Source organism: Xenia sp. Carnegie-2017, unplaced genomic scaffold (assembly GCF_021976095.1).
Source record: "Xenia sp. Carnegie-2017 unplaced genomic scaffold, XeniaSp_v1 HiC_scaffold_6, whole genome shotgun sequence".
Classification (NCBI taxonomy): Eukaryota; Metazoa; Cnidaria; class Anthozoa; order Malacalcyonacea; family Xeniidae; genus Xenia; species Xenia sp. Carnegie-2017.
Genome location: NW_025813526.1, coordinates 3,076,697 through 3,100,568, shown reverse-complemented (window position 1 = coordinate 3,100,568; position 23,872 = coordinate 3,076,697). Strand labels below are relative to the sequence as shown.

Below are 23,872 nucleotides of genomic sequence, written 5' to 3'. Positions count from 1 at the left end.
TAGCAACATTTTAGAGGACGCAAACTATCATTCTTATTACAGTAATCTAGTCATTGACTACCTGTCGCTGCTGATTTTCTCTTTCTTCTTTAGCTTAGATTTTTCATTTTGTCTTTTCCTTGGTGGCACCATAAAATTTTATCTCCGACATGCACAAAAGGTATTCCGTCAAATGGGATAATAGGCCCTTGTAACGCTTCATTCTTCCTTTCCCAGTAAACTTTTACGTTGTCTTTTCTAACATCTGAATATGTTAATGATTAAAATTTTACAACCGGGGACGTCTTATATCAATGTAAATTTTTGGTTGTGCTGTTTTTAAAAAGCGTAATATTACGATTAAATTAAGCGCAAGAAGAAACGATTACCAGAGCGTTGTGTCTCTTTATTTATAGTAGTAAAGTGCACCTAATTTATTAGTATGCTATTTACTACTTTTTTATGCAATTAATTTTGTACATTTCAGCTTTTTCAACTGCCACTCAAATTAATTTTTATTAAATTGACGATGTATTAAACTGTTGAGCTAATTACCTTTTGATCCAAAGCTCTTATCACCGTAGTAGACAATGAACTTGCTGTTTGTCTCAACTTCGTATTTCACGATAAGCTGCATTACATCAGACAGGCTTTGCACGGCAGCCCTGTGGCCGTCACAGCAGTCCCAAATTTTATTCATTGACATTAATTCGTTGAAAAATTTACATTACAAAGATAGTAAATTTTCATAAGTTTATAATGACGAACTATAGCCTATATGCGTGGTGTTCATTAATTGTTTTCCCGCAAAATTTTAAAAATGGCGCATTGCATTATAACAAAAAAGGACATCCTTCAAAAGAACACGGTATACTCGTGATGCTCTCGTTTCTTTTTTCCGAAGATATTGCAAAACTCGCACCAGTCTCCCAGCGGAAATCTTATTTTGAAGTATACTATCTAGCAATCACCATAATAGCAGAAACCATAGCGCGCCGCTTTTCAGGTAGAGTTCAGGCTACGCCGGCACCCGCGACCCACCCGCATCTATAAAAACAAAATGGCGGCCATTACAAACGAAGATTTTAAGGAAATTGTAAGACAGTATCCAGTTTTGTATGATCGCTTTTCAAAAGATTTTAAAGATAAATTCAAGAAAGAAAACGCTTGGAGTAAAGTGGCGGAAACTGCTGGATTGTCTGTTGAAGATTGCATTAAGAAGTACAAAAATATACGGACTAATTACGTTCGTAATTGGAAGAAAAGAAAACCGTCAGGCTCAGGAAGAGAATCTGATAACAGCGAAAATTCCCAAAAATGTTACCAATGGCTGGATACGTTCATTGAGCATCGGAAAACATTCACTAATCTACCCTCATCTTTCCATTCAGTGGGCACAACATCCGATGCAGAATCTAGTGTCAGCGAATTTCACCACTTGGAAAATGATTCATCCATATTACAGGATGATATGGAAGAAGGCGAGGAAGACATTGATTCTTTTGAAAATGTGTCAAACATAACAGTTTCATCCTCTCCAGAGATCGCCCTTTCTTCAATGAAAAATAAACAAAATTGTACAAAACGAAACACAAGCGATATGAGAAATGAGCAAAACAACAGACCATTGGCAAAGGGTTCCAAAAAGGTGAAAAACTGCGACATTGACGATGCATTCTTGAAAACAATCAATAATTTTGAAAAGTCATTCAGCTCAAAATTAGCTGATAAATCCCAAGATGATGAGGGTTTACTGTTTTGTAAAAGTTTAGTTTCTCAAATCAGAAAGCTGCCACCTGAAACAAAAGGATTGGCCAAGTGTCAAATTTTGCGGTTGCTCCAAGGTTTTGAATTTGGCACACCACTAACAACCCCAGCAGCTACAACTTCTTTCTGAATTTGGTGCACCCTTAAGTTTCCATACCTTTAATCAGGCAGTATCTAGGGAATTTCCCACCTACAAATAGTTGTAGTGCTTTAAATAGTACGTGTCGCTTTGAATTTTTATTGTGCCTGTACTGGCATACTTTCTCAAGAAATGCAAATGAGATTTAGAAAAAGTAAAACTCTTTTTTATTGGTTTAGTTCATATTGGATGATTCTCTAGCAATTTTATGGCAGAGTAAACATGTACATAACTTTACAATGAACCTGATTGTTTTTTTATAACGTATATAATAATAACAATAAATCTTCAATTGAGTTTGGCTTACAATGAGTTAATACATTTTGTTTCAAGAATAAAAATTTTTGTTAGTTTGAGGAGATATTCGTTTACCGTTTATACCATAAAAATTACTATCTAGTTCTAGAAATTGCAAAAAATACAAAAATATATGCACTTAGAAGAAGACAATTGGTCGTTAAGGTTCTTGAACTGGCAGCAATGGTCCCAAGTTTGTAACATGAGCCAATTGCCATGGAACCTGTCCTTCTTCACTGTTGAAATAGGAACAATATGTATTTCGTACATACGTAGACTCGTAAGAGCATCTGTTTCTGGCCATTCGTGGAAGCTGGTTCAAGCCACCGCTTCCCCCATCAACAATTGATTGCCAGTCACCTTTAACAATGTCACCTGATGTGTTGTTAGAATCCACAAATCCTTGTGGAGTGTAGAATGAATTATCTGTCATAATCAGATAATTATGTAGGCATAGAGTTGCTTTAACAATGTTAATTATTCCCTTTAATCCACCCCTTAAAGGCCGTCTGTATACCCTCCATCTGGCAGCTAAAATGCCAAAGGCATTTTCAATGGTGCGACGACATCTGGGTAGTCTGTAGTTAAACACTCGCTGTTCTATTGTTAAGGAGCTGCCTGGATATGGTTTGATTAACCAAGGTTTCAGAGGGAATATATTATCACCCACTATTACATAAGGAAGAGTGAATGTTCCTCTTAAAGTAGGACTTGGTATAGCCATTCGTCCATGGGTAAATGCCTGCCCAAATTGAGATTCTTCAAATATAGCAGCATCATTATTTCTACCATATCCACCAACATCGACCATTGTAAATGTATACTTAGCATCACACATTGCCATAATGACAATGCTAAAGAAGTTTTTGTAATTGAAAAAGGCAGACCCACTTCTTTTGGGACATTCAATAGCCACATGTTTTCCGTCTAGAGCACCAAGACAGTTTGGGAAATTCCATTCATTTTCAAAAACTTTTGCTATCCTCAAAAAATCATTTTCTGATATGGGACATTTCAAATAAATATTGCTCAATGCAACCCAAATAGCATGTGTTGTTTCTATAATTGCATTGCTCACAGTAGTTTTACCAAGTCTAAATGCAAATGTTTGACTTTGTTGTGAATCTCCACTGGCCAAAAATCTCAATGTTAGGATAAGTCTCTCTTGAGGAGAAATAGGTGTTCTGCTATTGCATGGTTTTTTTTGTGATAAGAGGTGCCACTATTGAGAGCAAGTGTTCAAATCGCTCAGGTGACATCCTCAAATATCTTAAAAGATAAAAATATATACATCAAGGTTTCCAGCACGCAAATTTGGTCCTGCAATGCAAATATTTTTTGTGCAGACTTTTTAAGCAATGAAAACTTACAATGCTCAGAAATTCACGTTACAGGACCGTTGTGGGGATGGCTATGTAACTGAATGCCATTATATTTCCCTTCAAATTTAATTAAGGAAAATTTTCAGTTTATGAAAATTAACTTGGTTTCACCTGTAAAACTATTAAGTTGCGTACCTGAAATAAAATTCTCTGTCTCCTAATTTTAGCTCTTGAACTAGATTAAAATAGTCACTATAGCGCCGTCGTTTAGTCTCAGTAAAAATACTGCGAACCCAGAATCTGTGCTTTCGTTTTCTTGCTTTTGTATATAATCTCCACAGGCCGAGTAAGGTCAGAAAGCAGCCAAAGTGAAATAATACAAGCGCCTCGTCAACAATCTTTGACTCCATTTTGAATTTGTCACACACGAGTGGACGCGACTCAACACGCGACTGCGATTTAATGGAAACGTGTCAATAGCAAAGTTGTGACGACATTCGCACTCCGATCCTTGCAACCATTACGACTCTTACGATTTAATGGAAACCAGGCTTTAGTTATGTAATGAAGAACAAGGCTCTACCTTTCATGCACAACGTGCAGTCAGTTTCACACCACTTTCTTACAAGACTAGATTAATACACACTTATAGACAGAGCATACAAAATTATCAACACCGACAATGGCTTTCAACAAGACCTAAAGAACATCACATCTATTTTACTAAGCAACTCTTTCCCACTACACTTAATCAACAAAAGTGTCAAACGATATTTCCATGACAAAACTAATACTAACTGCAAAGCAAACACCAAAACATCCGATATAACAATCACGACCAACAACAACGAACAGTCCATAGAAACTCTTTACTTTAAACTACTGTACATCGGACATCATTCACGACACAAACAACGCAGACTTACAAACATCATCAAACTCTTCTGCACTGACATTTAAATCTGACTAATTTTCACTTCCTTTGAAATCAAAAACTACTTCTCATTCAAAGATCCTATCCCTGATTCTATTAAATCTATGGTGGTATACCAATTCGATTGTGCGGGGGTAATTCCCGATACATTGGTGAAACTTCCCATCACTTATCCACTAGAATCAGGGAACACACCCCATAACTGACAAAAACTCGCATATCTATCGACACCATTTAAAATCACTTTCATGCAAAACTAACTATTCACCATCTTGCTTAAAATCATCGACACTGCAGAGTTATTATCAAGTTTAATATCATAAAATGATGGGACCAGTTAGTTGTCTTGGCATATTTACAGGAGGCATTTTCACGTATTTACATAGAACCAAACAAAGTGAGTCATTATTTTGCGAAGTATCAACGTTCATTCTAAATAATAAAAAGTTTATATAGTGTTAATATGACGATTGTATGTTTATATCTCTATATGTATAGTTTCTTCCTTAAATGTTTATTCTTCGTCTTGGAGTTCATCATCGCATCCGAGGTGTAGCCGATGGATATTGTGTGAGCCTTGGATGGCATCCGTGCAGCATAGCTTCTTGAAGAGGGTTTTATATTTTCGTGACATTCCTAAGCTTGTAAGGACGATTTCGTTGGATTTGTACCATGAGCCCAGAGCGCCGACAGCGAAGGGTAGGATTTCGCATTTCTTCCCCGTTGATTCGATATAATGTTTCAATGGGAGATATTTGTTGATCTTGGCATGGGCAGCTGTTAATAATGCATCTTCATCGTTGTCGAAGGGGCACATTACATCGATAACAAACACGCACTGGTCTTCCTCAACAACGATATCTGGGCGTAGATTGAGATTCGAACCCTTGATCGTCCTGTCTGTTGTGATCTTTCCAAAGCGTACTGCGTTTGTCAGTCGATTGACTATGGCGTTGTGACGTGATCTGATTTGCATCATATGGGGTCTACAGTGACAAACTACGTGCGGAAGGGTCTTAGGCTGTGTACAGAGTCGGCAAGTGGGGTCTACGTTCGAGTATCTTGCTTTGTTTGCATTCAAAGAGAGTAGGTTTAGACGAGCTCGGTGGATGAACCTCCAATTTTTGAAGCGTAAGTTAAGGCCTGTGCAATGCCAAGCTGAGCCATTACCATATTGGTCTTCTGCGAGACAACGTGCCACTTTGCCCTGGTCATTGGCATTTAATAGTTCTTTTGACCAGCGATCCAGAGCAAGTTGGTGTAAGAAGTATGTTGCTTTTTCAGATTGGATGGGTAGGGACTCAGCTGAGATTGTGGGGGCTTCTTTATCTGAGTACATAAAAGTTATAGATAGTCGTCGGCATGTATGGCGTACTTTGGACCATAAGGAGGAGTATGTATAATAAAGTTTCTTTGTGCGGGGCTCTTTGGTGCTCGACAGATATGTGGTTATGAGGTCCGCAGTGGGTTGACCTTCTGATGATGTACTTCAATTCGTATCTAGCCCTAATTAGGACCATTGGAAATTTGTGGATCGATACTTTAAAGGCATTTAAGAAGTAACGAGGCCGTCTTTGGTGACCTGCTTTTGCATGAGGATAGTGCTACTGACACACAATTACATACCTCTTGGGGACGGCTATATCTCTAAAAGGGGCGGAGTTATTTAATAATACAAAAAAAAATCAACAAATTTCCACTTTTCTGAAAAGGCCACGCCCTTTTCACCGCGTGAGCTGAAATTTCGTGGGTGCACTCCCCTGCCTCCCCCGACCTTCCAGTGCAAAACCCTGTCGATGGTCCTACCTCTCGATTTGGTTTTCGGCAAAGTCTAGGTAGTGTCAAGTAGTTCACTCATTGATACATCTTCTTCATACGAAGACCAAATTTTGAAAAAGTTAACTTAAAATATCTCAGAAAAGAAAAAAGCTATTGTTCCCTAAGTAAAATGCGATGCTTAGAATGAATCTGTGCTTTTTTTAAAAAAAAAATTCGATCTTTATGCTGAAATCTGAACAAATTGAATTATTATGGAATTTTGTTGATTTTTGGAAATTTGTTGATCTGTGGAAATTTGTTGATTTTTTTATGGAAACTTGTTGATTTTTTTAAAATGAGTTAGGACCATCGTGGAAATTTGTGGATTTTTAAAAATTGTTTTATCTAAGGAATTTTTAATATTGGAAGCACCAAACACTGCATGAGTGTTCTAATAACAAATTATTCTTGTGCTATGTTGTTTGATTCATTTTTTAGACAAAAAAACTGGCTGATTTACTTTTTCTTAATTGTCGTTTTACCCTTAAGAGATATGAAAATTTGTCCTTAGCTACCAATGATTGGCATTTCATAAGCTATCTAACTGTGTGTTTTTTTTTTCAAATTTGGGAAAATCTCAATAAACTACCTCCAAGACAAAAAATGTGGAATATTGTTGATTATTTGGAAATTTGTTGATTTTTTACTTTTTTTGATGGAAATTTGTGGATTGAAGGGAAATTGTCTTTAAATCTTATTCAGTTTTTACAAAAATGGCCATGTGAGTGTGTCTATGGTGTGTGAACTACCATACAGACTTTCAGGAGTATCTGTCATATTGATTCTATTTTTTTGTAAAATATCATTTTTAACGGTGGTTCTCCCCTCTGGATTCTTTTAAAAGTCATCAAAATTACATGGTTATATTTTCCATCTAATAATCTTACAACATATATCATTTTAAAATGTTTAAGAAAATATGAAATTGATTTTTTCCAAAAATATAAAATTTTAAATGGTCGATATCCCCCCTGGATTTTTTTAACAGTAACCGAAGTTTCATAGTATATTTGGCATGTAGTGTTCTTACATATGGCTTTAAGATGTTTAAGAAAATATTAAAATATATCTTTAAAACAAGTTTCTTCTAATAATTCTGTAAAAGCTGTATCTACCCCCCCTGGATTTCTTCAACAGTCACCGAAGTTTAATGGTATATTTGGCATACAGTGTTCTTACATATGGCTTTAACATGTTTAAGAAAATATTAAACTATATCTATAAAACAAGTTTATTCTAATAAACGCCTGTTTTATAAGTTTTACTTCCTTTTTCACCTGGCAGCCATATTGGAAACACCATGTTTTGAGAGAGGAGTGTTTTTGGTTCGTTTGGGGGAATCTGAAGCTTTTTCGTTAGCTTTTTCTAATAATTAGCAACATAAGGTATGTAAGAACCTGCTTGATACGAAAATTTAAAGTTTTCATTTAAAAGAGGGTAAACTTTGACAATATCATTTCACTCCATGTTTTTATTTTTTCATCTTTGTATTTCAACTTCCATTTGAAAATTAAAACTTCATCTTAAGCATGTAACGTGCTTCTTATGCTTGCAACTGCTTTTTATTTGGTTTTTGAACTTTGTCAATCTAGTTTGCAGTGTTTTTTTTTTGTCATCATTACTACAGATGATATATTGTTAAACTTGTTGTTAAGTGTATACCCTTCCGAGTCCATAACTCATTTGTTTAATCGTTTTAAGAAAAGAACACCATGCTATCTTCTTTATCATTACCAAATCTAGGCAAATGCCTTTGAGCGTCTCGAGCCGCCATGAAATCCAGGGGGGGAAAATTGACTTTCTTCATTTTTTCCAATTATTTAAAAGTGATACTTATTTACTTAAACGTTTTAAAGCCATATGTAAGAACATTCAATGGCCAATCTAACCATTTAACTTTGGTGACTGTTAAAAAAATCCAGGGGGGGAGATACAGCTTTAAAATTTGAAATTTTTGTAAAATGTCAATTTCCTATTTTCTTTAATGTTTTAAAGGTATATGTAAGGACATTCAATGGCCAATGTAACCATTTAATTTTGGTGACAGTGGAAATAATCCGGGGGGAGATAAATCTTTAAATTTTTTTAGCAAAATTACAAAAAAATCCATTTTTCATCTTTATTACTTAGGAAGATGTCAGCAAAAAAAGTCAATGTAGAACTTGTCTTTAATGAGATTGCTGAAGATTTGGACATGATACGACAGGGTGAAGGTGATTGTGAAAGATACAGACTTTTTTATAAGTCTTCCTGTGACCGAGATGACTTAAACTTTAATGTCCCAATGGGTTTTTTTACAACGAATGAACATGAGGAGACATTGCAGTTAATTCTTGAAAGATACAACATTACCAAAGCCAGTAATCTATTTGACTTTGCATCTTCGGTGCTTCTACCTGAAGCACTCATTAGAATTTATGGAACTGCCAACAATTTCAATTACAAAAAGGCCGAAGCAAATTTGTTTATAGAAAAAAGTGGCGAGTCATCAACATCGTCAAAAGAGGAGGGCGAGATTATTCAAACATCATCGAATGAAGAAAAAGAAGAGGGTGAACTGTCATCAAGTAGTAGCGAAGAGGTAGTTTTGTAACTAAAAAGAACAAAGCTTTACTATCTATGCTTTTTTTATATGAAATATGTTTTATTTCATTTTTAGGAGATTTGTGACAGTCCAACAAGAACAAGGCACAAAATGAAAAATATTGCTTTTCATTTTGAGGAATTTTTATCTATTCAATTTTACATTGTATGAATAAATTTAACAAACCTTTTTCCAAAAGGAAAGTGACAATGAGCCTCCCGAAAAAAGAAGAAAAGAACTGGAATGTGAAACTGAGGAAGAAATTGACGAAATGCCTGGGGATGACGTGTCTTCAAATGGAGAAGAGAAGGTGCTATTTTCGGTGTCTTTCCCTGATTTTGTATTTTTAGTTGTTACACATTTATATTTGAAGGAAATAGAAACACTTTCTGAAAGTATTATTCTGACAAGAAGAACAAAAAGGTAAAAAACTTTTTTAGATGCTTTCATTTGAAGTTTTGTCAATTTAATATTTTAATTATTCAGTGGCAAAGACGATACAAGCGATGCCCTCAGTGCAAAGGACAATTCAAGTATTTATCATCTCATTTAAAAAAATACCACAAAATGTCCAAGCGTCGTGCACAAACGTTGGCCTCAAAGCACAGAGCTTTAAAAGATAATCCAAAATCTGCAAGACAACGAAAAACTAAATGTCCTGTTATAAACTGTGAAAAAACTCTAATTAGACTTGACAAACACCTAATTAATTTTCATCGCTTTCAAAGGGAAAGTGAAGAATATATTCGGTATGACAAAAAATTCTTGTTAAATGAGCATTCTCTATCTAACCAGTGGTGATGTCATTACGTATTCCACTATTTTGTAGTTACAACAGAGAAGCCATTGCTGCAAGAAAATATAAAAAAGATGAGTTGAAAATGAAGAAAACAATGGCAAAACGACGGAAAGAAAGAAGCAACTACGTAAATTACTCACAGTTTGTACCTCATGAAGAAGAACAACATAACACAACAGAGGATGATGATGTCGAACAAGCAGTCCAAAACATGTCCCAAAGACCAAGGAAACCGAAAGATGAGCTTTCATCGGAAAGAATAAAAGAATAGAAAAACTGCCTCTTATCAAAATGTTTTACCAATACTTGATATCATTTGAAGGAAAGTTCAGAAAACCAAGGGATGCATCAGATCATTCTCGCCGATTTGTCGCTTGTTTTACGAGCTACAAGATGAACAAATGACGATCCATCTTGTGGCAAGATGAAAGCTTAGATCAGCTAAGAAATTCATTCTTCCTTGGAAACGATCTCTTACAAAAGCCAAGGGCTCCAAACACGCTAAAAACATATGTTGTCTCTCTGAAGTTATGGTTGAAGTTTATGCTTGCCAGAAAAGTGATGATAAACAACATTTTCCCTCAGTTAAATTCAGAGCAATTTGAATTAATTCAAAGTGCAATAAAAGATTGAATGTTGGCCATCTTCATTCAGAACGGCTAGTCAACAACGCAAAATGAAAATAGAAAAAGCAGAAAAACAACGGCTGAGGTCAAAGGACTTTGAGAGTTGACCAACACTTCAATATTGAAAGAAGTGAAAGGAATTTGTGCTAGAGCACAAAACCTAACTACTACATTGAAGTGAATGAATTTTGCACAGTCCGAGATTATCTCATGTTAATGCTTGTCCTTGGAAGTGCCCAACGATCCGGGGCACTTGCAAACTTAACTGTGGATGAGTTTGAAAAAGGGGAATGGATAGAGCACACTTATGTAACAAAAACACTGGTACACAAGACACAATCGTTAGGTCCCGCAAAGCTATATTGGGACAATACCCTAAAATGCATAGCAGATGCCTACTTAAATAACATGAGGCAAATTTTTGCTACATTGTCTTCTCATCATCGTCCTGAGCCTGGCAGAAGCAATAGTAGAGGTGCATTTTTCATTGCCATTTCTGGAAAAGCTCTGGATGAGAGCCAAGTTAGTAGAAGGCTGATAGAGTTCGGAAAAAAGTTGAACATAGACTTACCTGGAACGCTGAAAAGTAGTAACTTACGCTAATCTATAATATCATTGCAAAGAGAGCAGCACTCCACCATAACAAAAGATCAGTTGGCAAGACAAATGACGCATGATGTGAGGACTGCTGAGAAATATTACAATGTGTGCAACACCGACCGAGAAGATGTGAACATATCTAAAGCCATTTCAAAATTGACCACTAACTTAAAGGAAATTGCTGATCATGAAAGCAAAGATGAAGAGTCAGAAGAAATAAATGCAGAAAAAATACGTCAAGAAGCCTTGCAAGTACAGGAAGAACAAGTTTCAAAAGATGAAGAAGAGTGTGAATCATCACAAGTCCAGTATTCGACATGTAAAATGAAAGCCTTAACACCTGCTGAAAAAGCTGAGACTTGGGTTGAAAGCCACTTTGAAAGAATTTCTCCAAAAATTGTGCCTTTGGAGGCAAGAGTAGTTATTGCAAAGAGAAACTTGTTTTTATCATCAGGACGTAAACCTTTGGAGGCAAGAGTAGTTATTGCAAAGAGAAACAAGATTTTGTCATCAGGACGTAAACCGACGTACATTCAAACGGATCAAGGCTCGGAGTTTAAATAAACGACTTTTGATGTTGTATTTACTTAAGAGGAGGCTCAATCGAAGAGATAAGTATAAGAAAAGTGTCTGGGTGCGAAAACTATACAGAGAAGTGATATTAAAGGAGAAATGAATCGACTAATCAAAGATCTTTGGTTATATGATCAAGTTTTATTTTTTACATATTTCCGAATGACACCAAAACAATTCGAGGAACTGCTTCAATGGATTGGTCCCTAATTTCTAATTAGCAGCAATTTTAAAAAACACTTGAGAAAAACGACGATTTTTTTTTAAAGCAAACATGTTTCGGCATTATCAGAATGCCATCTTCAGTGCAGAATGGTTAGTGTTAAGTAATATGATACGTAATATGATATGAATAAATTAATTACAATGAATAGGAATATGATTAAGTTACAAAATTATAAAATATTTACAAAAAAGGAAAAGAAAAATAAGTATTAAGAACTTATAACAAAAAATATTATTATAAAGTAAATATAGTGTTGTAGTGGTGAACTTGGATATTTAAATCGGGATTAGTTTTATTAATGTGTAGAGCTTCCTTGATTTTGAGTGAGAAAGTGGATTGATCAGTGTCGATGATTTTAAAACAGGAATGTGAGAATTTGTTTTTACATGAAGTAGAGGCTTGAAGATGTTTGTAGATAGTGGAGTTTTTGTCTGTGTGAGTATGTTGCTTTATCCTGGTAGATAATTGGCGAGAAGTTTCACCAATATAGCGGGAATTACATCCCGCACATGAAAATTGATAAACTACCATAGATTTGGAAAGTTCGGGAAGTGGGTCTTTAAACGAAAATAACGATTTTATTTTAAAAGGTGTGAAAATAAGTTTAACGTCAATGTCAGTGCAGTAGCGCTTAATGATTTGTGTGAGTTTGCGTTGTGTGTGTCGTGAGTAATCACCTATGTAAGGTAGTTTGAAATAACGTTTATTGTCAGGTTGTTGTACATCGTTAGTGTTAGTTGTGGAGTTAGATGAGTCACTGCTTTTCTTGTTGTCCAAATAGTGTTGTATAGTGTTGTTGATGAAATGAAAAGGAAAAGAATTACGTTGGAGAGTGAATATTAGTTTCTTTAAATCACGTTGAAAGCCGATGTCTGTGTTGTTAAGTTTCCGTGCTCTGTCGGTCAGTGTTCGTATCAGTCCAATTTTGTAATTTAATGGTGTGAAACTAAAAAAGTTAGTCAGTAGTCCTGTATATGTTGGTTTGTGGTACGCAGAGGTCAAACAGTTTTCATGTGATTTAGTTAGTAAGATGTCAAGAAAGGGTAACTGATTGTCTTGTTCGGTTTCGTATGTAAAGTTTATGCTTTGATGTTGTTTGTTGATGTATTAAAAAAAGAGTAATGCTTCGTCTTTGTTATGAAAAATACAAAAAATGTCGTCAACGTATCTGTGGTAAAAATAAAGGTTTGTTGTTGCTGTAGTTATTTAACCAGTTTCGTTCGTGAAAACCCATGAAAATGTTGGCTAGAATGGGTGCCAAGGGTGAGCCCATACTTACCCCGTCAATTTGGTCGTAGTAATTACCGTTAAATAAAAAAATGAGTCTCGGCCGTACTGATGTTAAACAATAGTTTTAGTTCTGTTCTGTTCATTTTGAATGTAGGGTTGTTGGTAAAAATTAAATCAATAGCAATGTCTATGGTTTCGGTCAGTGGTATGTTGGTAAAAAGGCTTTTAACGTCAAAAGAAATAAAGAATTTGTCATGTGGAGCGTTAGTGTTAAAAGATAAAAAATCATCGACAAAACTAAAAGAATCTTTAGCAGAATGGTCATTAGTTATTAGGGGTTGGAGTAAAGAGCTGAGGTATTTGGTTAATTTGTAGTTATAAGAATTGATTGAAGAATTTATAGGTCTGATAGGAGGACCCTATTGGTCCCTATTTGAAGAAATCGTCTCAACGAAGGAAAGTAATAACCCTTACGAGCGGCTGTGCGTATAGTCCGGCAGATGGCGTCAAAAAAACTCACCATATCGCGGGGCAATTCCATTTTGCTTTAAAATTAAACAAAAAAATGAGTCTCGGCCGTGCTGATGTTAAACAATAGTTTTAGTTCTGTTCTGTTCATTTTGAATGTAGGGTTGTTGGTAAAAATTAAATCAATAGCAATGTCTATGGTTTCGGTCAGTGGTATGTTGGTAAAAAGGCTTTCAACGTCAAAAGAAATAAAGAATTTGTCATGTGGAGCGTTAGTGTTAAAAGATAAAAAATCATCGACAAAACTAAAAGAATCTTTAGCAGAATGGTCATTAGTTATTAGGGGTTGGAGTAAAGAGCTGAGGTATTTGGTTAATTTGTAGTTATAAGAATTGATTGAAGAATTTATAGGTCTGATAGGAGGACCCTATTGGTCCCTATTTGAAGAAATCGTCTCAACGAAGGAAAGTAATAACCCTTACGAGCGGCTGTGCGTATAGTCCGGCAGATGGCGTCAAAAAAACTCACCATATCGCGGGGCAATTCCATTTTGCTTTAAAATTAAACAAAAAAATGAGTCTCGGCCGTGCTGATGTTAAACAATAGTTTTAGTTCTGTTCTGTTCATTTTGAATGTAGGGTTGTTGGTAAAAATTAAATCAATAGCAATGTCTATGGTTTCGGTCAGTGGTATGTTGGCAAAAAGGCTTTCAATGTCAAAAGAAATAAAGAATTTGTCATGTGGAGCGTTAGTGTTAAAAGATAAAAATCATCGACAAAACTAAAAGAATCTTTAGCAGAATGGTCATTAGGTATTATGGGTTGGAGTAAAGAGCTGAGGTATTTGGTTAATTTGTAGTTATAAGAATTGATTGAAGAATTTATAGGTCTGATAGGAGGTCCCTATTGGTCCTTATTTGAAGAAATCGTCTCAACGAAGGAAAGTAATAACCCTTACGAGCGGCTGTGCATATAGTCCGGCAGATGGCGTCAAAAAACTCACCATATCGCGGGGCAATTCCATTTTGCTTTAAAATTGTCCGAGTACGGATATAGAACACAAATCCAGATGTTGGCCTTGGTAATTTTTCTTGTGAAATCAAGCCAACACGTTTTTTTGCGCTAACTAGATGACTTTTGTGTTATGATGAAAATTGAGTCGGAGAAGAAATAAGCCAGCGATATTTCGACCATCGCATATGTAATTTGGCGGTACTTCAAATAATTTCATTTGTTGTGTAGCATGCATAACATCAAAATTATTCTATCACACAATTTAATTTTTGAATTTTTGCGATTATGCTAGTAGTTCATTGTTTGCAAACTAATAATGATTTCAAATAGAGAATATATTCTTATTCCTCATAACTGTCAAATGAAGTGTATGTGTCAAGATCGGCAGCCAGTTGTTCACCAATGCAGTCAAAAATCTTCGAAATTGCAAGGATTCTTTTGTTCCCCTTCATTCCTATCTGAACAAACAGATTGCATGGTATTTGTGCTTTGTAATACACAGCTAAGATAGCAACATCGCTGTCAACAGTCGATACACAAATATTTGGATGTGGAATGAGCTGAGTTGCATGGTTGCAACAGAGAAACATTTTGGTATCTGCTTCTTCTTGGTTAGAGCAAAGGTCTTCTTCTAACTTTGATACTATTTTGTTGTCCACGACTCTAAGCTGATAACATTGACTTTCTAATGTGAAGAATATAAGTGTATCTCCGATAGTAGATTTGAATCGCTCGGCATCTGACCAATCGTTTAAAAAAAACTTTACAAGATCGATTTTGTTTACACCATAACAAAGAAACTTTTTAAATTGCTTCTGTTCTCTTCTGGTCAGTTGAACACGAATACAGCCAGCAGCTGCACGTCTTTGCCGCTCGCTACCATTTAACGATTGGTCATGGTATTGGTCTGTGACAAAATAAACTATACGTGCTGCGTGAGATGTAATACGCTTTAAAACGTACTCGTACATTTCACCAAATGTTTCCAAACTGAGAGATGGGAGCTGCTGAATGATGACCATACCATCAAAAACTTGTACTCAATTTTCTGGAAAAGTATCAAGCAAAGGATCCGGAACATCTTTTTCTAAAGAATCAAGCAATTTAGACTTTACAGTTTTAACCAAACCACCATCGGTTGTCGCTAAGGACCATGGAATAGGGCCCAAAGAGTAGGCGAGTACTTCTTGTAATGATACATCGCGCTTACCACGTATCACCAGCAATCGAGCAAATATATATCGGTCACTTTTCAAAGTAACAGTTTTATCTTTAATCTTACAAGACTTCTTCGCCTTCATCGCTTGGAAAGTGTTGAGCTTCATTTTTGGAATAGGATCGAACAAATCGACTTCACTGGATTGATGAGTCAGCAAAATGCAACCTATTCATCATACAGAGGAATGAATTCCTTTAAGGCAATAGTTGGTGTTGCGCCCAATGGAGTCATTACTTATGTCAGTCGGCTGTATTCAGACAAGGCCATTGTGCAACAGTCTGGACTCCTTAATCACTTGACAGCTGGAGATATGATTCTGGCAGACCATGGTTTCCTTATCCAGGATGTTGTACCACATGGTGTCTGTGTCAATATCACACCTTTTCTTAATAATGGAACTTTCACAGACAGTGACGTCAAGAAAACAAAAGCCATAGCTAAAGCACGGATTCATGTGGAAAGAGCCAATGCTAGGCTGAAAGAATTCAAAATTTTAGGATTCATTCCTTCATATTTGCGCTGCTATGCTGACATTTTGTTTCAGTTATGTGCAGCACTTGTAAATTTGCCATTTCCTCTCATCAAAGAGGGATGTGAAAATATGGTTTTTGAGTAGTCTTATACTTGAAGACTACATTGGACAGTTTTTTAATAATTATTGTTGTTCAAACAGAAATAAAATAATTTGTAGACTGAGGCTTACTTAGAAGAAAATACAGCTGTTGGGGTGGCATACTAATATAACAGTAAAGGGATGATTTTACCTCCTAGGGATTACAATATTTATCCATAATTAGCAAATTACAATTCTCCTTCCACTATTCTAGGGAATATATTATCAAAATAGAATTGGGTCAAGACAGGAATGTTTGCCACCCATTCTTCATCTCTTTCTATTTTTACAATAGCTATATCCTTTGTGGTCCATACCACAAAATAACAAAACCTCCTATGTGAGAAGTACAATTCTCCCTGGATCTGGTGCCAATAAACATGGTTCTTTTTTCAAGGCGTAGCCCTGTCCACTTGTACATTTTTCAAGGCAAAATGTTGCTGACTCCACTGCCTCTGCTACTGTTAAGTTCCGTTCTGTGTACGGACACTTCACCTCAAGAACAGTTCCTTCATCAATGATACCATCTGGAGATGCACCAAGAATTCCAGATGAATGAAACCAGATTCCAGTTCCTTTCACTGCCAACCCTATTTTCAGGGTGAATGCTTTGATGGCTTCCTCTTCATTAGTTTACTCCCCATTGCACTGCCTTTACCCTTGATAGGTCGTACTCTCCGAGAAGACGTTTAATAAGTGAAGGAGTGATCCTCTTTGCCTTTAGGACAGAGCCGAAGTTACTGGCTGTAAGGCGGCCCCTTCTCGCCAAAAACCAGGCCGGGTTGTCTTGCTGGCCAGCAGTTAATTTGCTAACGCTTAAAATGTCCGTTTCTTGTAATCTGGAAAGGCGAACCAAACAGTCCAGCTGCTCCTGACGCCCAGTGGCTTGAAGAAACTCGTCAGAGAAAATAATTTCTTCTATGGTTGGAAAAGGAAGCTGGTAAGCAATAGGTGGCTCAGGGCTGATTAGCCAGCAGAGCCCCGTAAACCGCCCATATTCCTTCAGGTCTTCGTACAAAGCGCAACGGTCAGCTTGTGTAGGCTTTCTCGACAAAGCAGAATACCTTTTAGGTGGGGGGAACATTTCTGTGCCCGCTTGAGTTGAAAGCGATGTATTTGACTTTCGTTTCCGCCACTGGCATTCCACGTCGGTTCGGCTCAGATTGTGAATACCGTGAATAAAGAGGGCTGCTGCGTGACTGCATTTAAACACGCCTCTTGGACATTCACACTCGGTTGATTTGATTTCATGTTCTTCATCCAAATAAATCTGCAAGATGTCAAGATTAATGGCATTTAGTGCGGCAAATAGAAACGGTTTTTTCGGCAAGATGCTACTAGTAAAAGATTGATGATGCAAATAACAACTCACCGTCACTTTATAAGACTTTTTTTCATGCTTGCATGTACTTCTCCTCGTAAAACACCCTGCTGGTAAGTAAATGCTTCAATGTGATCTGACTTAAAGTGGTTTTCCCCCTTTTTTATAGATTTTCTTTCTTCTGAGACGAAAGAAAAAAGCAAAGCGATGGATAATGTCGCCATTTTTAATCGAATGGTCTATTGTTTAGAACTGAGATTTTTAGCACTATGGAAACGTGAAGTCACCGCTTAAGGACTCTATTTGGACTGTAATGCTAAGTAGCGATACATTAAAAGGATCTACCACTGAAGACGAGTAGAGACAAATTGCACACGATTTTCAATCAAAATGGAATTTTGATCTCTGCGAAGGCACAATAGATGGAAAGCATGTTGCTATGCAACTCCCTCATCAATGAGGTTCAATGTTCTTCAATTATAAAAGACGCACTATAGTACTGATGGCTGTGTGTGATGCAAATTACTTGTTTACAATGGTCGATATAGGTGATACAGGAAGAAACAGCGATGGTGGGGTATTGGCGAATAGTGCTCTTGGCCAGTGTATTTTAGAAAACCGATTGCATCTTCCTCCGGATGAAGAAATTGAGCAAACATCTATCAAATTTCCTTATGTATTTGTAGGTGACGAGGCTTTTCCTCTGAAAGTGAACATAATGAAACCTTATACAGCAGCAGCATTAGGATTCAAAGAATGAATTTACAACTATCGATTATCAAGGGCAAGGAGAATAATAGAAAACTGTTTTGGCATTGCGGCATCACGGTTCAGGATTTTTCGAAGGCCTATCATTGCAAAAGTTGACACTGTTGTGAAAGTAACCAAGGCTGTTGTAGCTTTGCACAACTTTTGTATGATAAAAAGACCAAATCAAGTTGAATCACTCTATTGTCCTCCAGGATTCAGTGACAATGAGACACAAAATGGATTTAAACCAGGTGAATGGAGATGTTTTGTCACTGACTACACTGGATTGATAAACATTGGAAAGCTTGGCACAAAAATCTACACAAGAAATGCAAAAACTGTTTGAGACAGTTTTAGGGACCACTTCTTTTCTGTAGCTGGTTCTGTACCATGGCAAATACAAATGATAAACAGCACAACAAATCCTTTTGACCATCATTAACTATAGCAACTTATCTCACAGAATCTCCCACAATGCTGTAGATTATTTTCTTCCATGAAATTAGTTGAAATGTTGTAAAATATCAAAATGTGCTAGTACTGACATAACACTATTTATAATTCGTCTAGCAATAAGGATGAACAGTTAAAACTAAACATTTCAATGCAATCCCCAAAAATGTAAATAACAAACAATAATTCATTGTTCTTCATTTATGAGTTCAAACATAACTTGAGAAATTTTACAACATGCTTTATTTCTAATTTTTGGGGTCAATTGTTTCATTTGACCAATAATGCTTCGACAAAAAAGACTGTCTGTATCATCTTGATCATGATTGTTTTCTTTTTTACCCAACAGCTGTGAATCATTATGTAAAGCTTTGACCAAAAGGGCATCAACCATTTCATTTGTGTCTTGTTTTCTCTTGCATCGTTTGGAGTAGTTATTAATTGGTTGAGTTTTCTTCATCTGAATATGTTAATCTGGGGTAACAGGAACTGGCGAGGGTGGGCGAGTTTGACATTAAAGAACTTGAGGAGACATCAGATAAAGCAGAAGAAGTAGTGGGAAATATATTTTTAAATGGTTGTGTTGGAGATCCTTCATTGACGATGGATATATTGCCATAGGTTTCGTGTGAATAAAAATAAAAATAAACTTGTGAAGAAAAATATTACCAAAATGTAGATGAGGTTCCAAGGAATCTTTAGATATGTAGAAACAATATAAACTGTACGAGGAACGTCGAGAAATCCAACGATGTCTTCGATGCCACGTGAACAAAACAGCGCGCGTATATTATCGAAATGAAAGAAACAAATTTTATACTATTTCTTCCACCAAAGTACACGAAAATGGTCTCAACATGACCAGAAAACTTTTAGCTACGAAGTGTAGGAATTTTTATGGCGAAAATGTAGAGATTTAGGCGGAAAATTTCGAAAAATCCGGAGCGCAATCCAAAGACGTCATGTAAACTACACTTGATCTTATTTTGGGTGGGGACTGGCTGAGTTAACGTAGTCGGGGTGTGCAAGAACTACGAACTCACAAGTGCAAGACAGGTACACTCAGGGAGGCCACTAGAAGCGAGGCCAGGTCAACAATACAGAACAGGTGATCAGGCAGTACTTCCAATGAAGGCGCCCCCTCTCTCACCCATTCACACACAAGACAACACATTATGTGACAAAGTCTTTGGAGAAGACCAACGACCCGTCCGTTTGTAAATGTCCAACGATACCATCGAGTAGCCACTGAACCTGGAACATGTGTGGTGTTAAATGTCGCTGTTGCATCTTTATCGTAAAGCGGCAAGTGGCTTTGCATTTATGGAGTGCCAGGACAAGATCGGATCGAAGGTGATCGAAACGGTGACGGATGATTAAGCCAGAGATGGTGGCGAATGACTCCTAGAAGAGCAGTAAATACCGATGGCATTTTATCTAGTTTTTGGATCCAAAGAAGATGGTGCTGGTGGTAAGTACTACAGTTGGACGATGTGCTTGGATTAATGGTGTGATCCAAGCAAGGAGACATACTGCAGCTGGACAGTCCATGAATAGGTGGATCAAGGAATCTGATTGCCCACAAAACCAAAGTGCATTCACGTCCATACCGAGACGATCAGCTGTTGGAAGGGCCCCATGGAATGACATAAATGCTGTGTCATTAATCGAGCGCACATAACGCCATAATGGGAGGGAGCTCCACACCAAGGGCTAGTGTACCTGGATTTGTTGATTTTCAAAACGTTTGACTGACTTATGCGGTTTGGCTTGGGCATGACAGAGGATAGTATAGCCAATTTTGGCTGTCATATCCGAGAGGAAGATTGTTGATTTCTCTCTAGGGACGATCCATGCATCTTTATCACGACTACCTCGTAGTTCCACCCAGGTGGTGATGAGTGAGCCATAGAATTTGGGCTTGCGTCGGATGAGATATGCTGGGATTGTTTCTCTTTGAAAGAGTTCGAAGATTGTTTGCCGAAAGATATTGTTCAGGTGATAAGCCAGCATTTCTGGCCATGGTGGTGCAAAGGTTTTTGTCAATAAACGCCGCAACCAAATGACTCGGAGCGAGCTGATTTTAACTGCCGCGTTAATGACATCAAGGCCACCATGAGAGGGGGGCTGAACGATGGATGTTCTGGCAATAAGTTCCCGAGATTTGTTCCAAATAAAAGGGAACAATCGTTTGTTAATCTCATGGAGTACTGTTTTGGGTACCGAGAAGATGGTTGCCTGGTACCAGAAAAGAGAGAGCCCTAGCGTGTTGGCAATCAGGGCTCCACCATCCAGGGTGAGCGAGTGTTGTTTCCAAGCCAATAGGCGCAAGTGCAATGTTTTTAGTAAGACATCCCATTCCGGCAAAGTACCGTTGCCGACGTGGCAGCCTAATCTGATTAAAAAGGTCTTGGACCATTGTAGAGCGATGGGTAAATCAGTCCTATCAATCAGTCCTATTGGATTTTGCAATATTAAGTTTAGCTGCCGATGCGCGTTCAAAACGGGCGAATAGGGTAAATAATGCACAAAGACTGGCGTCTGATGACACAAGGCAACTTGTGTCATCTGCATATTGTTGCAACTTGATGTCTGTGCCGAGGGCAGTTGAAATCCATCTATTTCAGGGTCTGAATTGATTGCTTGAGCCAATGTTTCTGCTACCAACACGTAGAGCAGTGGGGAAAGTGGGCATCCCTGACGAACACCACGAGAGATGGAAAAAGGTGCGCCCTAAGTGTCATTCACCATGGATACCCACCCACGAAAAGATGGTCCAAAATTCATGCGTGCTATAACACGCTGCATGAAGCTCCAATCCACCCGATCGAACACTTTTTCTTGATCTAAAGGGATCAGAGCAACCCCCATAGAGTTAGTATTAGCGTGCTACACGATGTCTTGGACGAGACAGATCAATTCACCTGAGAATCGACCAGGGATGCCACAACTCTGACATGGGGAGATTACCGAAGCTATCACGGCAGACAGACAAATAGTGAGTACTTTTGACAGGATCTTATAGTCCAAACACAGGAGAGTGATCGGTCGCCAATTTTTCATCTCTAATCTATGATTCTTCTTGTGTAGAAGAGTGATGATTCATATGACGTTGCTTAAAGGAACTAATCATCTTAAAGCCAGCCTCAACACTAATTGCGTTGTGTCCAAATTATTGTAGATGGAACGAGTCATTAAACCATCGCTCTTGAACAAGTTAAAAATCGATAAAGAACACAATGAAGCGCAAATTAAAAAAATAAAGAGGTTTTTTGTCAAAGGTCCAAACCAGCAAGCACACACAAACCACCCACACGGAGAAGTGTGCGGCATTTCCAATGGGGTCCATCCGCTTATAATAGAGAAAATCCACGAGCTTGTTGCAGCAGGTGAGGCATACTGATTTTAAACATTCATCAAACTCTAACGGCAATACGGCCTTACATTATCATCCAGAACTATTGGGCTGTTTTTATTAAATAGGTGTAACACAGTGGCAGGAAGTTAAAAAGTTACTTACCTACCATGTGGAAAACATATTGTTCCAAGATGATAAAAGTCCAAGGCCCTCAACACTTAACCGGTCATTTTATCCAACCAGCACAGACATCATCAATCATATCTACTCAGCTACCAACAAACAAAAACTTAGCAAACTGGATCAGGTGAATTTGCAAAAAATGATTGACGAATGGACAAGCAAAAACCCCACATCAAAGTTTCACTTACGCATGTGTACAGTGAAGGAAGAAAGGGAAACGGCAGAGCCAAGCCAGAAACTTTTATATGTTCATCAGGAACAGTGGCAACAACGTCTGATGGTCAAATATGGCAACGAGATTTCACTCATTGATGCTACATACAAAACCACCAACTATGCCCTTCCTTTCTTCTTTGTTTGTGTAAAAACCAACAACAGATACGCAGTTGTCGGTATTTACTGCAGTTTTGCATCTTATAAAATGCGCATGCATACATGTTTGTCAAAAAATACCTAAATAAAATAAAATAGAGGAAAAATGAACATACATGCCCGTATGTTTTAAAAGCAGAGAAAGGTAAAAAAAAACTAAGATGAAGGTAGAAGTAACAGTGAAGCAAGACAATAAACTTAATCTCCTTCTTTTACTAGCCCGTTTTTCATTCCATACAAAGACAACAACTATAGTCTATTATGGTCATTTTCAACATCATTTGCTTATGTTAACTCCCACGCTGGCAATTGACTGCTGCTGGTGCATGGTGCATTGTGAAGTCCAATTGTTTTTAAGCAATATACAACACTTTTTTTAGGAGATTTTGTTGTTCAAGATGAAACGGAAGAGCAAGTAAGTGAAGCACTTCACGTCTTGCGGGAGTGGAATCCTGAATGGAAGCCAGCAAATTTTATGACCGACTTCTCAGTTGTTGAAATTCATTCCATTGAGTCAGGTAAGTTGCAACATTGCTAAACTATACTATAAATTGTCAAGGGTCTGAAAAACTATTTTAGAATTAAATGGCTTGCTGAGGGCTTACTAATTGCGAGAACGTAGAGTAAGTTGCAGTAAGAGCAAAGTCATTGAGAATGCCATGCCTCATTATATGTACAGTAGTTAGTTGATTTTTGATTTTTTCTCCGAATTACAGTTTTTCAGGACGTGGGAGCATCAGTGTTTCTATGCAGTGGCGAAGCTGGTTGAGATAACAAGGTCATGCTCATACGCTAGTGCACAGCCCACGAGGCACCACCATGGTTGGCGCCGAATGTCAAAAATTTTGAAAATTAAATGCCTTAAACTCCCGGAAAACGCTTTTTTTGGTTTGTATTTACGAAGCTATAACATGGAACGTCACGCCTCGTACAACCGTTTAAATTTATTTTTCAAATATCCTTCAGTCTTGGACTGTTTCGCCCTATGTCAGGGCTCATCAGCATGCCTAGGAAACACACAACACATCCACTCTGGAAGTATAAAAATGTGATTCCGACATAGACAGCCCTCATTAGAGCCTTTTTAATGAGCAGTCTGGTTTTAAGGCGCCAGATTCTCGCCCTCACACCTCAGTTGAAAAGAGGAATTTGGTTAGAAATGGGAGACCATCTGGGACATTTTTTAAAGAATGAAAATGCTCAATTCTCATCTTATCTCGGTCTTTTT

General features: G+C 37.3%; 4 protein-coding genes and 1 pseudogene across 4 annotated transcripts; 4 read left to right on the top strand and 1 right to left on the bottom strand.

The window, feature by feature from the left end:
* The first annotated feature begins 526 nt into the window (after positions 1–526).
* Positions 527–1,876, top strand: LOC124456880. The gene has a single exon (XM_047007189.1). The coding sequence runs from the start codon at positions 1,040–1,042 to the stop codon at positions 1,874–1,876; it is 837 nt and encodes a 278-aa protein (XP_046863145.1). The 5' UTR covers positions 527–1,039.
* A 5,654-nt stretch (positions 1,877–7,530) lies between these two features.
* LOC124457585 lies at positions 7,531–9,695 on the top strand. The gene is made up of 4 exons (XM_047007808.1): positions 7,531–7,641; positions 8,387–8,837; positions 8,916–9,263; positions 9,327–9,695. The coding sequence occupies exons 2-3, from the start codon at positions 8,391–8,393 to the stop codon at positions 9,009–9,011; spliced, it is 543 nt and encodes a 180-aa protein (XP_046863764.1). The 5' UTR covers positions 7,531–7,641; positions 8,387–8,390; the 3' UTR covers positions 9,012–9,263; positions 9,327–9,695.
* On the top strand, positions 9,408–9,992 carry LOC124457586. Its single transcript, XM_047007809.1, has 2 exons — positions 9,408–9,589; positions 9,670–9,992. The coding sequence occupies exons 1-2, from the start codon at positions 9,408–9,410 to the stop codon at positions 9,908–9,910; spliced, it is 423 nt and encodes a 140-aa protein (XP_046863765.1). The 3' UTR covers positions 9,911–9,992.
* A 6,403-nt stretch (positions 9,993–16,395) lies between these two features.
* Positions 16,396–17,752, bottom strand: LOC124457928 (annotated as a pseudogene).
* Positions 17,753–21,873: 4,121 nt separating this feature from the next.
* On the top strand, positions 21,874–22,790 carry LOC124457542 (calcium-responsive transcription factor-like). Its single transcript, XM_047007768.1, has 2 exons — positions 21,874–22,120; positions 22,215–22,790. The coding sequence occupies exons 1-2, from the start codon at positions 21,913–21,915 to the stop codon at positions 22,727–22,729; spliced, it is 723 nt and encodes a 240-aa protein (XP_046863724.1). The 5' UTR covers positions 21,874–21,912; the 3' UTR covers positions 22,730–22,790.
* Positions 22,791–23,872: the final 1,082 nt, after the last annotated feature.

Coding starts and splice junctions, on each gene's coding strand:
- LOC124457542 (XM_047007768.1), top strand. CDS start 21,913: ATGGAACGAGTCATTAAACCATCGCTCTTGAACAAGTTAAAAATCGAT. Junction 22,121..22,214: donor CCACGAGCTTGTTGCAGCAG/GTGAGGCATACT, acceptor TTTATTAAATAG/GTGTAACACAGTGGCAGGAA.
- LOC124456880 (XM_047007189.1), top strand. CDS start 1,040: ATGGCGGCCATTACAAACGAAGATTTTAAGGAAATTGTAAGACAGTAT.
- LOC124457586 (XM_047007809.1), top strand. CDS start 9,408: ATGTCCAAGCGTCGTGCACAAACGTTGGCCTCAAAGCACAGAGCTTTA. Junction 9,590..9,669: donor GAAAGTGAAGAATATATTCG/GTATGACAAAAA, acceptor ACTATTTTGTAG/TTACAACAGAGAAGCCATTG.
- LOC124457585 (XM_047007808.1), top strand. CDS start 8,391: ATGTCAGCAAAAAAAGTCAATGTAGAACTTGTCTTTAATGAGATTGCT. Junction 8,838..8,915: donor CATCAAGTAGTAGCGAAGAG/GTAGTTTTGTAA, acceptor TTTCATTTTTAG/GAGATTTGTGACAGTCCAAC.